The 19,503-nt window shown below is 42.2% G+C and overlaps 1 protein-coding gene across 2 annotated transcripts; it reads right to left on the reverse strand.

Annotated features, from left to right (window-relative positions):
• Window positions 1-2,317: 2,317 nt before the first annotated feature.
• Window positions 2,318-18,195, reverse strand: LOC121157575 (solute carrier family 22 member 9-like). 2 transcript variants are annotated; one of them, XM_040981859.1, is made up of 10 exons: window positions 17,749-18,195; window positions 16,992-17,095; window positions 13,678-13,832; window positions 13,413-13,581; window positions 12,111-12,234; window positions 6,917-7,032; window positions 6,046-6,260; window positions 4,687-4,795; window positions 3,699-3,902; window positions 2,318-2,870 (listed from the first exon to the last, which is right to left on the reverse strand). In XM_040981859.1, exons 1-10 carry the CDS (start codon window positions 18,151-18,153, stop codon window positions 2,810-2,812), a joined length of 1,662 nt encoding a protein of 553 aa, XP_040837793.1. In that variant the 5' UTR covers window positions 18,154-18,195; the 3' UTR covers window positions 2,318-2,809. The 2 variants fall into 2 exon arrangements, with proteins under 2 accessions (XP_040837793.1, XP_040837794.1); XM_040981860.1 differs by lacking the exons at window positions 13,413-13,581; window positions 13,678-13,832.
• Between the last annotated feature and the right edge of the window lie 1,308 nt (window positions 18,196-19,503).

Below are 19,503 nucleotides of genomic sequence, written 5' to 3' on the forward strand. Positions count from 1 at the left end.
TAGACTATGTTGAAATAGATTCATTCGCACATGACCATTAGTATTCTCTAAGAAGCAAAACCGATAAAGGAGAGGCTATTGTGCTTCCAAAAATGATGCTAGAACAACCGGTATCTTTGACTCTTATGTCCCTGAATGTAAAATTTACTCAAACTGGATCAAAAGCTACTATTAAACACCCTGAAGGAACCATTAAGAGGGAGTCGTTTTATATTTTGTTTTTATAAAAATTCTCTTTAAAAAGGATAAAAACACCTCCATCAAAAGTATTGAGAAATGTATATCAAAAAAATTCATACCTTTGTCAAATTGAAAAAGACAGAATACACATTGTGAGGGAGATTTTGGAAACCTATTCTTGAGAAAGAATTTACATATGGAAATTATAAAGGTCTCTGAAGACAAAGGAATACTGCATGAATGGGTTCAAATGCTATAGTGCTGGCCTAAATGTGCCTGACCAGCAGTGGTGGCTCAGGAAGCTGCTGTTGTCCTGAGTGCACCTGCTCTCCCATCCTTTGGACCAGGAAAAGAAAACAGATTGAGAACCACCTCTCTAGAAAGCTGTGCAAATCAGAACATAGACATGGGACCTGAGGCCTGGAATAAGCTCTCTGTGCTTCACCAGAAAGGAAGGCAATGTTTTCCCACAATTGAAAAGACAATGAAAAATTTTATAATCTGTATCTTCTACTAACTACTTTCTCTTCCTTCCATTTTTTTTTCAAAGAGACTTTAAAGAAACTTCTCTTGGGACAGGCATGGTGGCTCAACTGGCTATTTATTCACCTGTGAGTGCCAGCATCCCATATGGGCACCGGTTCTTGCCTCGTCTGTTCCACTTCCCATCTAGCTCCCTGCCTGTGGCCTGGGAAAGCAGTAGAGAACGGTCAAGTCCTTGGGACCCTTGTACCCACATGGAAGACCAGGAGGAAGCTCCTGGCTCCTGGCTTTGGCCTGGCTTAGCTCTGGCCATTACAGCCATATTGGGAGTGAGCCAGCAGATGGAAGCTCTTTCTGTGTTTCCCCTTCCCTCTGTAAATCTGCCTTCTTAATTAAAAAAAAAGAAACCTCCATTTTCATCATTAATTTTTTTATCTCATTTCAGTAGTGCATTTATATCTTTCAAAAATGACTCACCAATGCTTTCCCCAAGGTCAGATATAGATTTTCATATCTTACCTGATTGATATTCTTTAAACATTCTATTCAACTTTCCTTCCGAATCTTGTACTATTTGCTTCTCTTCCTTTAACCCACTGTATGCTTTTGAAATTTCTGTAATATAATAGTCCCTCAGATAACTGGGAGACACCAGAACTCACTATATGGATATCTTCCATATTCTCAAGTATCCTGTCCAGTAGGTTTTGATAAAGGGTGTGCAATCGAGAGTTCAAGTCCACATTTTCAGCCAGGCCTAATCAAGTGACCACTTCCTTGCTGAACATCCAACTACTTAGTAATAGGCTTCCCTTCAGTGTGTTAGGCAGCCTCCAAGATCGCCAACCCTAAGATTCCCTCATTCTGGCCTTTTTCATGCCTTGAAAACCTGTCCATGTGAATGTAGCTGTATTAACTGCATGAGTTACATAGAACAAAATGCTCCAAAAGTGATGGGACTTCATTCCTGTGATTAACTGTAATAGGCTACACACTAAGATGCAACCCCCAGGTGACACTCACATGGAAGCAGACCTGGTCCTGCCCACCTCTGCATGTCCAGGGTTGGAAAGAGGCTGCTCTTATTAGACATGCCTGCGGTTGGGGCAGTAGCCACGCTGGGTGACAACTTCTCTGCGACCTCATACAAGATCTTGAGCAAGAAGTACTCAGGTAATGATGTCCGGTGTTCAGTAAAAAATAGGAGATTATAAATGCCTGGAGACAAAGCTTTGAGACCATTGATGCAGAAATATAGGTACAATCCTAAGTCTGGTAGTGGATTTTATTTGGACTCCCAAATGCAACTGCTTAGTACTGGTTTGACTACTGCAGCTCATACTAAAGTCCCATGGAACTTCTCCTTTATGGCATCCAGTCCACACCTCATCCACGACCCGCTTTTCCCCAGATCATCTTGTCTACCACCAATTTCTATATAAACTTAGAAGTATACTCCAAATTCTTGGAAAATTATGGATTTGTCACTATGATTATTCCACTGGTGAGTAAGGGGAAGATTCAATTTATTTTTAAAAAGATTTATTTGTTTTTATTGGAAAAGTTGGTTTTCAGAAAGAAGGAGAGGCAGAGAGAAAGATCTTCTATCTGCTGGTTTTACTCCCCAAATGGCTGCAACAGCTGGAGGTGAGCTGATCTGAAGCCAGGAACCAAGAGACTCCTCTGTGTCTCCCACACAGGTGCAGGGTACCAAGGTTTTGAGTTATCCCCTGCTGCTTTTATCCCAGGCCACAAGCAGGGGGCTGGATGAGAAGTGGAGCAGCCAGTACATGAACCGGCAGCCATGCGGGAAGCTGGGGCTTGTGGGTGGAGCAAAAGCCAATTGAGCCATTATGCTTGTCCCAAGATTTAATATTTTTTATACTACTTAATTTCTTATCCCAAGCTTTCTATGCACCTGCAGTTATGCAAATGTTTGTGCATACACTTTTCTTTAAAGTATGACAATTGTCTTTAAACTTATGGCTATTACATGTTTCTTAAATTTAGTAATTAGCACAATTATCAACAGCTCTGATACATCTCATGGCATTTATTTATTATCCAAATTGCATTAGTATGTGGGAAAGATCTCAACCTTTGCCTTTATCTTGCTCTTTGATCATCGTTCTGGTCCTTGGAGTCTCTAAAGCTTTGTCACTTTGATGAAGGCCTCTTCCTGCTTTGCTTTTCTTGAGACTTTGGTCCTGGAATGGAAAAATGAAAACGAAAGCAATAAACAATTCAGTACAAAAATGGAAAGATCTGGAAAACATTTGTCTGTGTGTTTTAGAGCATGAGGATCCTTTACCCAACAACTTTGGTAAAAACCAGGAACTTTGCCTGCAGGGTTTGAATAAATCTTATCAGTAAGAGACCTGATTGGCAGGGTGGGAGCTGGGTAGGCAGCTTTAGTAGTTTTTATTCCCAGTCTTGGATGCCGTGGCCTTGAAATAAGGGTGTTTTGGAAGAGGGGAGGAAAGCTCAGAGAAGTTGGCCAATTAAAAACATGATTTATTACCATTTTTATTTCTTCCTCTGGCACACTTTTATTCTTAGTGAAAGCCTGGTAGAATGAATCTAACAGGCAATGCAACTACTCTTGTCTGTGGCAGGGCCTCTAGTTGCACATCTGGAACCCCCTAGGGTATCTATAGATCACAGATCTGCTCAGACTGGCAGCGCCCAGAACTTACCAGTACTCAAGAGGCTGTGGTACAAGGGATTGGAGTTTAAAATTAAGTTTGCATCTGTGCCTGTGTGTGAAATACCCCCAGGATTGTTTGTGTTACATTAGGGAACGGAGGGCAGAGGACGCATATGTTTGTCCTCGTCACCACTCAACCTGCCTGTGAGAACTGACGCATGGAATCTAGAAAGCCTCCAGGGATGCTTGAGGTCACTGTGGGAAGGAATGGGTCTGTACATTAATCCTAAATCAGCCCAGGACACAGTCCCCCTAACTGGTGTTGGTCTCCTCATCACAGACATACAGCACACAACTCCCGGCAGGGCCAGCTGGCGGGTTCACTCACTCATTCTCCAGATCCTGGATGGAGTCAGGCAGGGGCTTGTTCCTGGTCTCAGGAAGGAGCAGGACGGCAAGGCCGGCGAGGATGGAGCAGGCTCCGTAGATGATCCAGGGTGAAGGTGCATAATACACCATTAGGATCATGAAGAGGGGAGCCAGGGAAGACCCAAGACTTCCAGCAATGCCAGCAATTCCGGCAACTGTTGCCCTTGAAGTACAGACAGCAACACAAGAAATTAGTGAAAATCTATGCCTGGAACTTGTGAGTCACTGTTTTTTTTTTTTAAATTATTAATTATGGGACATAGCTAACATTGGTACATCTAGATGTATGGTAATTGACGACTTGTGCTTCTGACATGTATATTACTAGTCAGCACATTTTTGTCTTGCTCACAGTGTTTTAACACACTCTGTTGGGGCCAGCGCTGTGGCACACTGGCCTAAGCCCCCATTTAGAATGCTGGAATCCCATAGCAGAGCACTGGTTCAAGTCCTGGCTGTTCTACTTCCAACTCAGCTTCCTGCTAATGCACTTGGAAGCAGCAATGATGACCCAAGTTCCTTGGACCCCTGCGGTCCATGTGGGACACCCAGATGGAGTTTAAGCTCCCCCCCCCTTTTTTTTTTTTGCCTGGGCCAGCCTTGGTCATATGGCTGTTTGGTTTAACAACCAGTGCATGGAAGATTTCTTTGTCTCTCTCCCTCTTTCTCTGACTGCCTTTCAAATGAAACAAATCTAAAAAGAAAAAAGACAATTTAAAAAGTACTGTTGTTCACAGAGATGCATTTGCTTGGTTGGGATTACATGAGATGCTATCTTAGCTTTCAGAAGGCTTTGATCATGATTATTTGTGTGTGGCTGTTATTATTTTTCTCATCACAACTGACTGTTTTGACAGCTGTCAAATCTTCTTGTTCTTCCTCGACCAGTGTCTGTTAGCTGGGAAAAGCCTATTCTCAGCCTGCCAGATCACCATGGAGGTCTGTACCTGATGATGGTGGGGATGAGCTCATTTCCGTGGGAAAGACAACTGGTGAGAGCGCCAAAGGAAAGCCCTCCTCCCAAAGTCGCCACGACCATACGCAGGATCTGTGTTTCTGCAGAGAAGACCGGGGGACGCAGGAAATGTGAGCTCGCCCAGCAGGGTGCTCACAGCTGTCTGTCACACAGGGGACATCATAGCTGTGTGTCACAGGAAAATCAGAGAGGAAGAAGGTTTGCAAAGGCTGATGAGCTGAGAAACGCGGCTCATCTCTTCCTGTTGGTGTGTGGCAAACAAAGATTCCTGAAACATCGCATTTACTCTCCCGCCTCTCCGGCATCAGCCAAAGGAGAAGGGAGGGTAAGTCTAAGTGTTGACTTTTATTGTGTGTGTGTGTGTGTGCATGCGTGTGTGAGCATGTGTGTGTGTGTGCATGTAGCATTTTCTCTGTGCTTCACACAAGCCGTAGGACTGCATGAGGACAATTCCTGAAGATGTGTGAATTAGGCATTCGCTTAAGGTATAAAATCTGAGGAGCATCTACAACACTGCAGAAAATGATCATGGAAGGACAGAAGTCCATTCGATTGGATAATCTGGAAAGTAACTTGATCTAGAATAATGTTCCAGAATTAAAGGTTAGGACCACGGCAAAGAAAAAAGCGTCAGGGTTTGGAAACATTGGTGTGGGTTCAATGGTAAGGCAATGAACTGACCTTGTTGGACACATTCAGAAGGAGGGTTTTTATAAAACGCATGTTAGTGTAAACCACAGTGGCCACTTGTGCTCCTCTGTACACCGGATGTGACCATTCGACTTAGAAAAATCGATTCTAAGAGTCTTCTGTGCTTAGATGTTGTTACTACTGTATACTTTTTCTCTGCTTAAAGACCAAAAATTTTTATTTCCTTAAATTGAGATACTCCCCCTCCCCTAACCCCACTCCTCCAAACCAGTGTTGCAGTTATAACTTAATAAAAGACGGATATGTGGACACACAGAGACCAGGGAATACATTGTCACTGTATCTAGAGCAATAAGGTAGAGCCTGGCAGAGGACACACACACTCTTCCTCTAATAAGGATGAAACAGACATTAGAAGCACCCAATTTCTAGAGCTTTCTTAATAATGTTTTTCTTCAAGAAGGTTCTTGATCTTTCTTAACAGTAACGAAGACAATCGCATATTTCAATTTTACTGACCTTTAACCCTTTCCCCAGCAACTTAGTGACAGCTGCTGTACTAAAACCCAGACACCAGGGAACAGACTGCTTCTTTGTAACTTTAAGTAGTTGTGATGGGGAAGGGATAGTGGGGTTTTTTCCTTGTTTACACCCCCTCCCCCCCATGTTCTCTGCTTACCTTGAGGTACAAAGATGAGGGCCAGAATACAGATTCCCACTAGCACCATGAGAAGCAATTGACTGATTCGACGGCCCAGATGATTCAGTAATAACAGTGCGACATAATTGGCTGGGAGAGTCACTGCACCAAACAGAACCTGGAATAAGAACACGTTGCTCCCCAACTGCTGGAGGTGGAGGCTCAGGCCAAAGAGGTGCATGAAGGTTGCAAATCTGTAGCGATCACAGAGAAAAGATGTATCAACAGGGTTAGCACTTACCTCCTACTGAAGAGAGTCCTGTTGGCCAGGGCAGCCGGGGAGTGGTGTTGAAATGTAAAGGCATGTCTACTTTGTGGAATAGTTCCTTGCACATGACGATTTAAGACATTTCATTCAATAATTGCATGATAATGGGTAACATGACTGTTGTTCAGGCTTTTTTTTTGAAGGGGGAAACGGTTTTGTAGGTGGATGGGTGGGGATATTGTGGAGGAATCAATGATGGACCTTGTAGAATTTTAGGTTATTTTTTATATACTACGATTTGAGCTGTGATTATATCCTAACATCTGTAAACATTCATTGGGCTGTGCTGAATGCTTTTGCCCTCACTGATTGAATGAAAATGGAAACCAACACTGAAGAGGCTCAGAGCCTAAGTCTTGGCTATGAATGACGCTCCTAGCGTCACTCTCTGATAAAGAGCCTGGGTTGGTGATGGTGACACATCTCAAGGAATTCATCTTTTCATACTTTCAACCCTCGCCCTTCTTTCTATGTCCTCCACTTATTTTGTCTTCAAACCTGTCCTTCCCACATACTGTGTCCTTTGAAACAAGCAATAGGTTCACATCTCCAATGCTTTCATAAGCCCAGTACGAAGCCTACCTCACAAAGCACATTAAACAGATGCGTTTCCGCAGGATGGGCGAGCGGAACAAGTCACGTGCGGAAGGCTTCTTCTGCACGACCTGCAGCTCCTCCTTCATGGCGGAATTCAAGACCTTAAACATGAACAGCAATCATGAGAGTTTTCAGGAGTTACAGTATGGTGGAGCACAATCTGACGGAAATGTGGACGACTGCTGTTTGGTGGAAAATATTGACCTTAAATTGTAACTGCAGGTGTAGAAATTGCATGAAAGGGGACTTGGGAGCCTCAGGAGCCTCAGGGAAGTTATACAGCAAGGACATTTTATTCTATTGAGAAAAAGATTTGTGCAATGTCTCACGTGCAGTGTTTCGTCAGAATGAGCCTTGAGCAACACGCCCATATCGCCCCAGGGAAGGGCAATGTGGAGAAAAGAAGGAAAACTTTTTCCAGGCAAAGTTTCTGTGTCTTCCCAAAGCTCAGAGATCAAGTTTTGTCTGAGGTATCGGCATCCTTGATTTGTCTTTTTTATTTTCCTAAGAGTCTGTACAGAAATTAAAATATGTTTAAATGGTTTCTTAAGGAATGGTGTGTCTAGGCAAATAACTTATCATCTGTTAATGTGACAAAGCTAATTCTGGAAGCGGTTATGTTTCTACAGATTTTTTTACAATTCTGGTATAGAGGGCTCACCAAGTGGCTCAGTGGGTTCAGCTGCTGCCTGTCAAGCTGACATCCTTATATAAACAGTTTTGAGTTCCAGCTGTTCTGCCTCTGATCTAGATCCCTGCTGGTGCAGCAGCAGCAGTGGATGGCTCAAATCCTTGGGCTCCTGCACAGGCAAAATCTGGATGGAGTTCCAGGCTCCTGGATTCACCTTGGCCAAGCCCAGTCACTGCAAGCATTTGGGCAGTGAGCCAGCAGATGGAGTATCTATCTATCTATCTATCTACCCACCTATCTATCTTTGTCTCTCCCCCAACTCTCCCTGTCAAAAAAAAAAAGTAATGAAATATTTATCCACTGATTTAATTTAAATTTTTAAAAATTTATTTATTTGAAAGGCAGAGTTAGAAAGATACATGCAAACAAATACATGAGATATTCTACCTGCTGGTTTACTACCCGGAAGGCTGCAAGCTCCTGGGATTGGGCTAAGCCCAACTGAAGCCGAGAGTCTAGAATTCCAACTGGGTTCAGGAGTCCAAAGATGTGGGCCATTTTCTGCTGCTTTTCCATTGGCCTTAGCGGGGAACTGGATTGTAAGTGAAGCAAATAAATGAAGTAAATTTTAAAGAATTTTAAAGTAAAATTTAAAGAAGAGGCTCAAGTGGATGCAGAGCATGAAAAATGAGGAGTAGGCAAAATGTAAAAATTAAATGAACAATTACATTTATGATGATGTAAAACTTTAAAGACTTGTCAGCTGAGTTTGGTTTTTTGTTGAATATGTCTCAGAAGGGAGATAACTTTTTGAGAGTGTTTAATTTTTTAAAGGTTTATTTATTTATTTGAAGCACAGAGTGACGGAGACACACATACACACACACACGAGAGAGAGAGAGAGAGAGAGAGAGAGATTTTGTACATCTTGGTTCATTTCCCAAATTGCCACAGCAACTTGGACTGGGAAAAGTTGAAGCCAGGAACCCCAACCAAGTCCACCATTTGGGTAAAAGAAAGTCAAGTATTTGGACCATCTTCCTCTGCTTTGTCAGACACCTGAGCACGCAGCTGGATCAGAAGTGGAGCAGTTTGGACTTATACTGGCACCCTTATGGAATGCTCACAGTGTCTTGTTCTGCTGTGCTATAAATATGAGTCTTAGAAGCCTTTGGTTTTCACATTATCCTTGTTTAAGAAGGTCATGGGATATTATGTTTCCAAGAAAGAAATGCCTAGAATTAAATCTGGGATCTTGATATAGTGTTAATGCTCCATTTGGACTGAACTTGGAGTTATACAATGACCCTGGCACTTGCCAGGTATGTATTTGAGGAAGGCAATTAACTCTGTCTATGCTTCAATTTCATTGTCGTTAAAGTAAGAATAGCAAGCAGGAATAGAAGAATCAGAGTCTAGAAAGGGAAGTCAGAGAACAATAACAACAAAATGCCTTTCTCACAAGGATTACTAATCCGATTATCACATTGCTTCTAGCCCAACTCAGGCACTAACTGATTTTTCAATAATCCAAAAGTAGTAATTGAACTGCCAGTCTACCTCCTCACTTGAAAAAAAGACACCATCAAACCCATTTGAAAAGTTCCACGATGAAAGCAACTCGGAGAAAGGAAAGGCCACTGTAACTGAGTCATCTTAAACCGCTGATAGGTCCTTTGCTTGAAGTTACAGTCTCAGAAGCAAAGTGTTGGGTTTATCCATTTGTTAGAGATGAGTCATGGTGGCTGCTTCCATGTTAAAAGATTTTGTTACAGGTGGTGTTGTAAGAACTGGCCCCCAGAAGACATTACATTTGGGCTGGAGGACAGCCTACACTGCTGATGAGACTGAGCTTCAGGCTATGCTGGCTCTGCATTTTTTGAAAAATAAGTAGAAATGTGAGTATTTGTGAAGGGGCTGTCAGATCACTTTTGGGAACTTGAAGCATTTCTTACTTGGTGATTTTGTTACTCATAGGGTTTTCTGGATTCTTTAAAAAGAATGGATGAAAGTTTTCCTAAGTTCTCCATCATGTGCTATAAGAAATCAAATTTATGCCAGTCATAATGCCACTCCACTCAAAGACAGGAACCAGCCTTGCCTTTCCAATCTTACCAATGTTGGTGTTTAGATAGAAACAGCTCATATCGGTGCTCAAGAGCCCTTGTTTAAATTTTTAGATAATTTGCAGGAACCCACTGACATCCTATTAGTCTGAAATCCATTCTGGTTGAATCACATTGACTACAAAAATTGTAATTGTCACACTAAAATCTATAAAACACTGATGGAAAAAATTGAAGACATAAGTAAATGGAAAGATACCCCACCTTCATGGAATGAAAGAAATAATATTGCTAAAATGTCCGTAGTACCCAAAGCAATCTAAAGATTCACTGAGATACCTGTCAGAATGCTGCTAATGTGCTTCACAGAAATGAAAAAAATAGATGGAGAAAAATGAAATGGCAAAAAAACCCCGGAATTTGTATGGAACATCCAAAGATCCCAAATAATGAAACCTTTGGCAAAAATAAGAATCCTGAAAATATCAGACTACCTGAATTAAAAATGCAATACAAAGATATTTTAACTGAAATAGCATGACACTGGAACAACACAACCCCAGACATATAAACCAACAGAAGAGACTAGAGAGGCCCTAATTAGGTCGATGCATTTAGACAACTGATCTCTGACAAAAGTGTGACACACTGGGGACAGGGCAGATTCTTCAATGATGAATAAAGGTGTAAAGCCAACAAAGTTGGAAAAACTCAGTATCCACATGCAGAGGAGACCTTTGTCTTTCACCACACAGCAAGATTACTACAAAAACTCCGAGAAGAAAACACTTGGAAATATTTCATGGCATTGGTATAGGCAGAACATTTTTGGGTAATATTGTAAAAGCATGGATAACTAAAGCAAAACCAGACACATGGAATTATGTCAAGCTAAAAAACTTCCTGTACAACAAAGAAAAATTACAGCAGTAGTAAAGAGACAACACGCAGAATGGGAGAAAATATTTTCAAAGCCTATATCTGACAAGGGGTTAATATATAAAACAGATGAGGAATCAAACCAATGGAAATCAATAGGTTACAGACCTGAGCAGATGCGTTTCTCCAAAGAAGACGTGCAAGTGGTCAATAGTTGTATGAAAGAAAAATTCTTACCATCACTAAGTATCAGGGAAATGCAAGCCAAAACTTCAGTGAAATATATCATCGCCTGTTAGTTCAAATGGCTAACATCAAAAGGACAAAGACTAAGAAATGTTGGGAAGAATTTGGAGAAAAGGGAACCCTCACTATTGGTAGGATGTGCTTTAGTACAGACATTACAGAAAACAGCAGGTTAGTTCCTTGAAGCATTTAGCACACAACCACCATGTTATCCTGCAACCTCACTACTGGATATATATTTAAAGGACATAAAATCAGTATATTGAGACTCTATCTTCTTTTCCGTGTTTGTGGCATCACTATTCACACTAACCAAGACACAGAATTAACCCAGTGTCTATCAAGGAATAAATAGCTACAGTGTGGAATACCTATAGGTCTCGGACTATATTGGTCCGACTTCTGATTTTTGACTTTAGAGTATTCTGTACAAGGTGCACTGTCAAATTTTGTTCTTTTGTGAGGCTGGTGATGTGCCATATGATGCTCTCTTGTGATGTAGGGTCACTGTGACGATTCCAAAGCTTCCTGTGAGACGTGCAGTTGGGTGAATAACAATGAATACACCATGGAGTGCTATGCTACACTACTGCTTGCCAGGCCAGGCCTGTCAAGTGTATTTTCAAATCATGATGTGTTATTGGGATCTCTCCGAGTCAGTCATCCATCAGTACATGCTGAAATACTATTCACCCATTCCAAAGGATGAAATCTTGCCACTCTGGTACCATGGATTGAAACTGGGGTACAACATGGTAAATAAAATAGACTAGATTCAAAACCACGGGTGCCTTATGATCTCATTCACATGTAGAATCTGAAAAGTTTGCTCTCACAGGAGTACAGATGTAATGGGACCTGCCAGGCTGGGGTGGCTGGGGGTGGGGTTGTCAAAAGATACAAAGTAACAGATAACAAGAATTAAATTTCAACACATACATTACACAGCAAGGTGACTATAGTTGGTGATGACATACCCTATTCTTTAAAAAAATGTAAGGAGAATGGTTAGTATGTGCTATCAACACAAAAATGAAAACTGTGTATGCTCAGAAATTTCCTTGTTGGATTTAGTCATTCCGTAATTAAATGCCATGCTTCATGTGATAAAAATACACAAATTACTTGTCAGTAAGAAAAGTGATTTAAAAAAAATAATAACAAAGGGTAAAATTCTGTGGGGAAGATTGAGTAAATTAAGTAGCAAAAGGGGGAGCATCAGTAATGTGTATCTTCTGAGTAAAATGGCCACATTCTTTCTTTTCAGCAAAAATATGTTGCATGTGTAGACCTCGACAGATGTATGTACCATGCTACAGCTGCCCCGTCTCTCATGACCAGCTCCCTTCATGCTCACCTCCAGGGTTAGGAAATCTCCAGAATTCTTCACTCCATTCCTGTGGGCAGCTCTTTGAAGTTCCTTTAAGGCTTCCTTGGGCTTGTTGTTGATAATCAGCCACCGAGCAGATTCTAACACCCACCTGACCAAAGAAGATGACAGAAGTGTCATCAACTTTCACCTGCTAGTTTGTACACAGCTTTTGTCCTGTGATGTTTTGCATTTTCAAAATAGCATCTATTGCTTGTTTCATTATGAAAGGAAACATTAGTTGACACTGTCCTGTACCATAACTGTAAAAGTAGGGTATGGTTCCCACCCCACTCCCCCAAGAACACGTTCACTGCTGGGACCAGACTTGGGATTCTATTGGCTGCCTTATCATTTAAATTCAAGTTCTCCATGAAGCTCACAGGGCTGGAGCAGGAGGGACATCTGCTTACACAGATGTTTGCCAAGTTCCTTGTTAGAAATACATATGTATAATAGGCTCATTTCCTAAAATGATGCCCCTTACTATTTTTGTACACTAAATATGTCACGTAGAATGGAATAACTCCTGCTTCTATCACCACCAATGAAATGTGGCTATGTGAGCAAGCTAAATCTGTCTCATTTTCTCATATACGTAATGGAGATAAAATAGTGAACTATAATTCATTGATTTGCTATGGGATAAACATGTCACAGTGAATGCACCTGCCCAAGGGTATTCTCTTGTCAATCTGAACTTACTTTGCTGTAGAAATATGTAACTATCTCTCTGAGGGTTATTCTTTACCCTCCATGAAAGCAACCTTGCGGGGGGGGGGGTGGAACATAATAATCCTTTCAGAGTTAATTAAAGAGAGGAAAGAAAGAAAATCCACAGAACAAGTCATGCAAACCATCCATTCTGCTTGTATTAAACAGTATGAATAAGAGTATGTTACTTAGAGAGAGACCCATTCACTGGCTTGCTCTCAAAATTTGCACTACTTTTTTGGTTGTAGCCAAAGTCAGGGACTTGGAATTCAATCCAGGTCTCCCACCTGGGTGGCAGGTATCTAGCTACAGGCGATCACTGCTGCTTCCCAGAGAATGTATTTACAGGAACCTGGAATAAGGAGCTGGAGCTGGTAACTGAACTGAACCAAGACTCAGACATGGAATACAGGCATCTTAACGGCTAGGCTGAGTGTCCACCTCTGCCATGCTACTTCAGTTGCACAGAGCACACACTTAAGTGTGGACTAAGGTTGAATGGAATCTACTGTCTTAATTTTAGGTACATTTTCAGTTCATGGTCCCATAAGACAATGGGAGAAATGAAGTTCATACCTTGAAATTATAAACAACACAAATAATGGCACGGACATCACTAGCTGGAGTGTACACCAGTTTCGGATAGCGAAAGCCAAGCCTCCCAATATTATCTGTCCAATACTACCAGCAGACACGACAAAGATCATCCCCATGGCTTGGTATCGGGGCACCGTCCATTCCATGACTGAAACAAAACACAGGCTGAATTTTGGCTTCAAACAAAGATGGAATATCACACTAAAGACTTGAAAAATGTCCAGGATTCAACTTGTTGACTTACTGAGCATGGAATTATTTGCTAGGACCCCAATGGTAGACATCCCAGACAAGAAGCGTAGTATGCAGTAAACAAAGAAGGCAGGTGCAAAGGCTGCACAGGTGTCAGCCACGGCGATTTGGAATAAACACCAGGTGAGTATTAGTCTCCTCCCATATCTGAAACAAAGGCCAAATTTTATTATAAAACAATAACAACTTCTGTGAAACTTGGCAAAAATAAGGCACTTTGAAAACACAAGAAAATCAAACAACCAATATTTTCAAAAACAACGTTCCCTGTTTGAAAATGGAGACCCCACGGATCTAAGATTCTCCTCTGATTTGTTAACATTTGACACCATTTTTCTTTTAAAAAGATTTGTAAATTTATTTATTTTTTATTGGAAAGCCAGATTTGCAGACAGAAAGGGAGACAGAGAGGAAGATCTCTGTTTTACTCCCTAAGTGGCTGCAATGACCAGAGCTGAGCCGATCCAAAGCTAGGAACCAGGAGCTTTTACTGGGGTTCTCACCTGGATGCAAGGTCCCAAGGACCTGTACTATCCTCTATTGCTTTCCCAGGCCACAAGCAGGGAGCTGGACGGGAAGCAGAGGAGTCAAGATATGAATTAGCACCACTAGGCCAGCACTCCAGGCCAGAGTTGATTTGTTTGAAAGGTAGAGTTGCAGAGAGGAAGATGGAGAGATAAAAGGTGAGAGAGATTGTCCATCCACTGTTTCACTGCCCAAATGCACACAAGAGCTGGAGGTGGGCCCAGATTAAGCCAGGAGCCTGGAACTCCATCTACGTCTTCCACATGAGTGGCAGGGGTCCAAGTACGTGAGTCAGCCTCCACTGTCTTTTCAGGCACATTAGCAGGGAAGAGGACCACAAGTAGAAGAGCCAGAACTTGAACCTGAGTCCATATGAGATGCTGGCATGGCAGGCAGAGGCCTAACCATTATGCCATGCAGTCAATTTTAACTAGATAATGTGGGCTGCCATGTTAGAAAGGTTAACAGATCGTACATGTCCTACGTATGGATACAAGCATTTAGCATAGCAGAATTTACTTTATGTACACGCTGCAAGATACAGTCATTGGCAATGGGGAGTCTACGTCTGCACAGCTCATGGCTCATGTGATGTAAATGAAATGTGTTGGGACAGTGCTGGTGGGCTCTCTGAGTGCCCCTCCTCTGCTGAGTGTGGGTTTGTTGGCCATGGGCATTGGTCTGCTTCTAGCACAGCATGCCGTAAAATCAAAACTCAGACAGCAGAATGTAATGTATGGGGATCTTGGGGCGGGGGGGGGGGCGGCGGGTGATGAACTAGGTAAAATGGAAAATGAGAAATACACAAGGAAGATATTTTAAAAAGAGAGAAAAGCAATTTTTATTTTTCATGGATTTCTGGGAAAGGAAATCCTTCTGATACCTTGGACAAAACTTCATGTACTTATTTTATATGAGGTGCTATAGAAAGTTGAAATTGGGGCTGATGAATTGCTTTTATCAATTTCCTAGATCCTGACTTTGCTCTGACTTACGCTCTGCCACTGGGGGCCCTGGAGGGTAAACCAGTGCTTGAGAGGTCTTTGTTAGTCTGTGTTTATCCCTCTTTCTGTCTCTTTGGCTTTTAAATAAAATAAATGAATAATACTATAAGAAAACCCACTAAGTTTATAACATATAACTCAAAATGAGTTATAAAAACAAAGATCCAAATTTGAGCATAGCTCATTGGTGAACAGAAAGTAAATGAAAGGATGTAGAAGGAATATAGAGACTAGGTTACCACAAGATGGAATTGGACTTAAAAATAAGTGGATTGAGATAAGGAAGAATACATGTAAAAAATGCCAAAACTCTATGTATATGAATATATTTCCAAATAAATACATGTATAAGAACATCACATGATACTCCATAAATAAGCATAGTTTTAAACGTCAGTCAAAAACAAAAACATAAAAGTGATTAAAAGGTGAGACCACCAGCATTGTGGCACAGTGAGCTAGGCTGCCACCCTCAATGCTCCTGTCCCATAGGAGCGCTGGTTTGAGTCATGACTCCATCCGGATTCTCCACAGGGGTGGCAGAAACCTAAATATTTGTGCCATCTTCCACTGTTTACCTAGGCACATTAGCAGAGAGCTGGATAGGACATGGAGCAGCTGGGACTCAAACTGGTTAACATGGATGTTAACTCCTGACCTGTAGTTCTTTCCTTATAACAGAACTACCCAGGCCTGACTCCTGTGGTTTTGTTGGAAATTTGAAACCAATTAGCATGAGTCCACCTTCTATGATCTTCCATCTCAACCTTGTCCTGTCACATACTGTAACAGTAGTTGTCATTAGGTTAATTACCTTAGGGTTGAAAAGATCACCTTTAAAAAGCTCTTCAGACAAAAGCAAAAATCAATATTATTGCCATAATTTCCCAATGCATCACCAATGAAATCTTGAAATGTACTCAATAAGTTTTGTGGGTATGTCTACATGTCATACTGGGCAGCTGAGACATGAAGCCCATTCTCTGGATACCACAGGTACTTTGTGTGCTAAGTCCAGAAGACACCAAACGTGGCAGCTCTGTGCACAACTGGCCACCCTGCTTTCCTTATTGGTGTCTTCAAGAAGCTGAATTCAAAGAGGTGCAACCTCATTCTTTCTGTTACCATGACTGACTCTTGACTTTCTAAACCACGTGTTGTGGCACCTTCTTCTTCCCTTTTTTTTTAAAGATTTATTTATTTTTATTGAAAAGTCAGATATACAGAGAGGAGAAACAGAGAGAAAAAGCTTCCATCTGTTGATTCACTCGCTGAATGGCTGCAATGGCCGGAGCTGAGCTGATCTGAATCCAGGAGCCAGGAACTTCTTCCTGATCTCCCATGTGGGTGCAGGGTCCCCAGGCTTTGGGCCATCCACTGCTTTCCTTAGCTATAAGCAGGGAGCTGGATGGGAGTTGGAGGGCCAGGATGTGAATGGATGCCCAAGTGGGATCCTGGTACTTGCAAAGAGAGGATTAGTCAATTGAGCCGTTGTGCTGGGCCCCATGATACCATCTTTATATGCCCTCTCCTAAGATCCCCTTGTGTGTTAAGACGATGTCACGTTGTGTTCTGCATTGCACACAGCTCTCACATGTTGAAAAGTAGTCCTTACCTCACTGGCTGCAACTTTCCATTTGTGTTTGGAGATCTGGAAGGGGGCAAACTAGTTCCAGGACAGGGTCATTGATAATGTGCATTTTGTAGTGGATGAATGACCCAAAGGTTAATAATACACTCATTTAAAAAAAGAGAGTGGTGAACCGGTCATACTCACTTGTCTGTTAAATGGCCAAATACGAAGCTTCCCACAACCATTCCGGACATGAACAGGAATCTAGTCACTGAGTTGAGTGGCTGAGAGTCACATACCAGGTCCCACTGCGAGAGGAGGAAGCCGGAGGGCAGAGAGCTCAGGGTAATTTCGTCAAAACTGGTTCAACCAGGCTTAAAATGTTCCATCTGCATCTACCCTCTGCTCCAGCTTCCTCTTCCAACTTTACACGACTTTCGTTTTCCAGTCTGCGAGTAAACACAGCTTTCTCCTGGAAACCCCCCGGACATTCTTATTAATGTTGCATTTTATCCCGTACTATCTGGTTCTCAATCTTGGCCGCCCAGTGCAATCACTAAGGATCTTAAAAATCTTAGAGATGCCTGGTGCAGGCTTGGCATGGGGAGTTTTTAAATTTTCAAGTGAGTCTCCTAGACCATAGGCAATCAGAGATTGCCCATGACTATCTGCGTATTTAAGCAGTTAGACAAATAAGTTTAAGTAACTACTTAAAGTATTCAAGCTAAATATTTCAATACTTTTTAAAGTTAAAGTATTTGAGTTACTCACTTAAACTGTTTTTTCCCCAAATAAACTGCTTTTTATAGCAGGGTTTTGAATTCATCAGCCTTTGACTTGTGTCACCTCCTGACATTTAGCAAAGCAGCAGTTTGCATTTGCTGCAGGAACCAAGACGTGGCAGCTGTTCATGACGTGCAAATTCTAAACACCCTCCCGAGAAGAAAACAAGGCGTCTTACCTCTGTCACGGTGGTGGAGACGAAGGTGCTGCGGTCGTACACCCAGCCGTCCACACAGGGCTCTGTGTCTGGCTCGTGTGTGTTTGAGAAAGTCCCATTGTGCTGCAGGAGCTGCCACTGGGGCTGGGTGAAGCGACGGCACTTGTCTGGCTTCAGGTTTGAGTCCAGCGGGATGGAGACTCTCAGGAGAGCGTCCTGGCTGAGGATCCCAGTGTCATTGCCAGAGATGGTGGTGTGATTGTCCAGGAGGGGGACCCAACAGCGGTGCCCAGGAACAGCTGCCGTGAAGTTCTCCAGGAGAATATGAGGGTACACTGCGACATTGCAGATCATGAGAAAAATCATCTGAAGGATCTGAAACCTCCCCCAGCTGCCAACTTGATCCAAAAGGTCCTGAAAGGCCATTGGGCATTGAATGCTTGTTCACAATCAGAGGCCAGCGAATGTGGTTAGGTAAGTTCAGAGAGAAAAGATGCTTCCGGTCAGTGAGTCACACCACTCGACAGGTGTGGACCCTGACCACTTTCTCCCATACGGGGCCCGACTTGCCTGGGCAGCAGGATCACCTCACCAGTTTCCTTAGTCATTTTCAAGTCAGGTAGGTAGCTGTTTTCTTTCAAGCCACAGAGATTTTTTTTTCCCCTGAGACACTGTTTGCAATGAAATCTGTTAAAGATCTACTTTGTTGACATCCTGTCCTCAGCAATGCCCCATGGCCATTGGACATTGGTCCGTGCATTCTTTGTAAATAACCAGCTGTGTGGTGTGCAGACCTTTCCAGAAAATGGGATCTGTGAGACTGCAGAGGGAAGTGTTGTTTTGATCCTGTGGGAGGAAGTGACAGTCAGGCATTTGTTTGTGGAGTGTTGGCTTTTTCGAAGAGAATTAATGAAAAGAATTCTGTGCCTAAATGAATGCAAATGGAGTATGATGCAATCCTTCCCTCCTGCTAATTGATTTTCTGCTCAGGTTAAAGTGGTACTAATTCACCCTGAAAATGAGTAACCCAAGGTAGAGGGTGGAGAGTGGTGAGGGGCCGAGGATGCACCGGTGTAACTCCTAGATAACTTACAGTAGGCCTGTTGATTCATTCCAGTTGTATTTGTAAGCACCTTCCTTGGCTAACTCTAGTGCCACAGCAATTCGTCTATTCATTATATTTGGATATTTGCATAGACATCTTACAGAAGGTGGCACAAGTTGTTACTGAAGAATTGGAGAGAGGATCTGGGAAAATATATCACCTTGGTTAGCATTAAGATTTCCATCCGAATTTATTTTTTTTCCAGCATTTTTTGAGATACAGTTGATTTATCATGGAATTCGCCCTTTCCAAGTGTACTAGTTGGTGAGCTGTAGTCATTCCCGGGTTGTGCAATCATCGCATCCTCCCCACAGAGAGACTGTTCAACACTGCAAGAGAATTCTGCATCCTCCTCATTTATTTTCCACTTTCTGCCCCGGATGTAGTCCATCGAAGCACCTGTCTTCTTTCTGTATTGATGGATTCACATGCTTTTAAATCTACCCAGCCATTAAAAACAATGAAATTCCATCATTTGCAATGAAAGGGTCCCAACTTGAGACCATTATGCTCAATGAATCAGTTCAATTCCCAAAGGACAACTATCATATGTTCCCTCTGATATAAGGCAACCTTCATGCAAAATACGGGATCCACAGCCCTTTCAATACTCTTTTTGGTACGTCTCAGGGGGGTTGATATTTTTGTTTTTATTTTCATTGATTCAAAAA

This window comes from Ochotona curzoniae, unplaced genomic scaffold, assembly GCF_017591425.1.
Source record: "Ochotona curzoniae isolate NIBS_2020 unplaced genomic scaffold, NIBS_Ocur_1.0 contig_3527, whole genome shotgun sequence".
NCBI lineage: Eukaryota > Metazoa > Chordata > Mammalia > Lagomorpha > Ochotonidae > Ochotona > Ochotona curzoniae.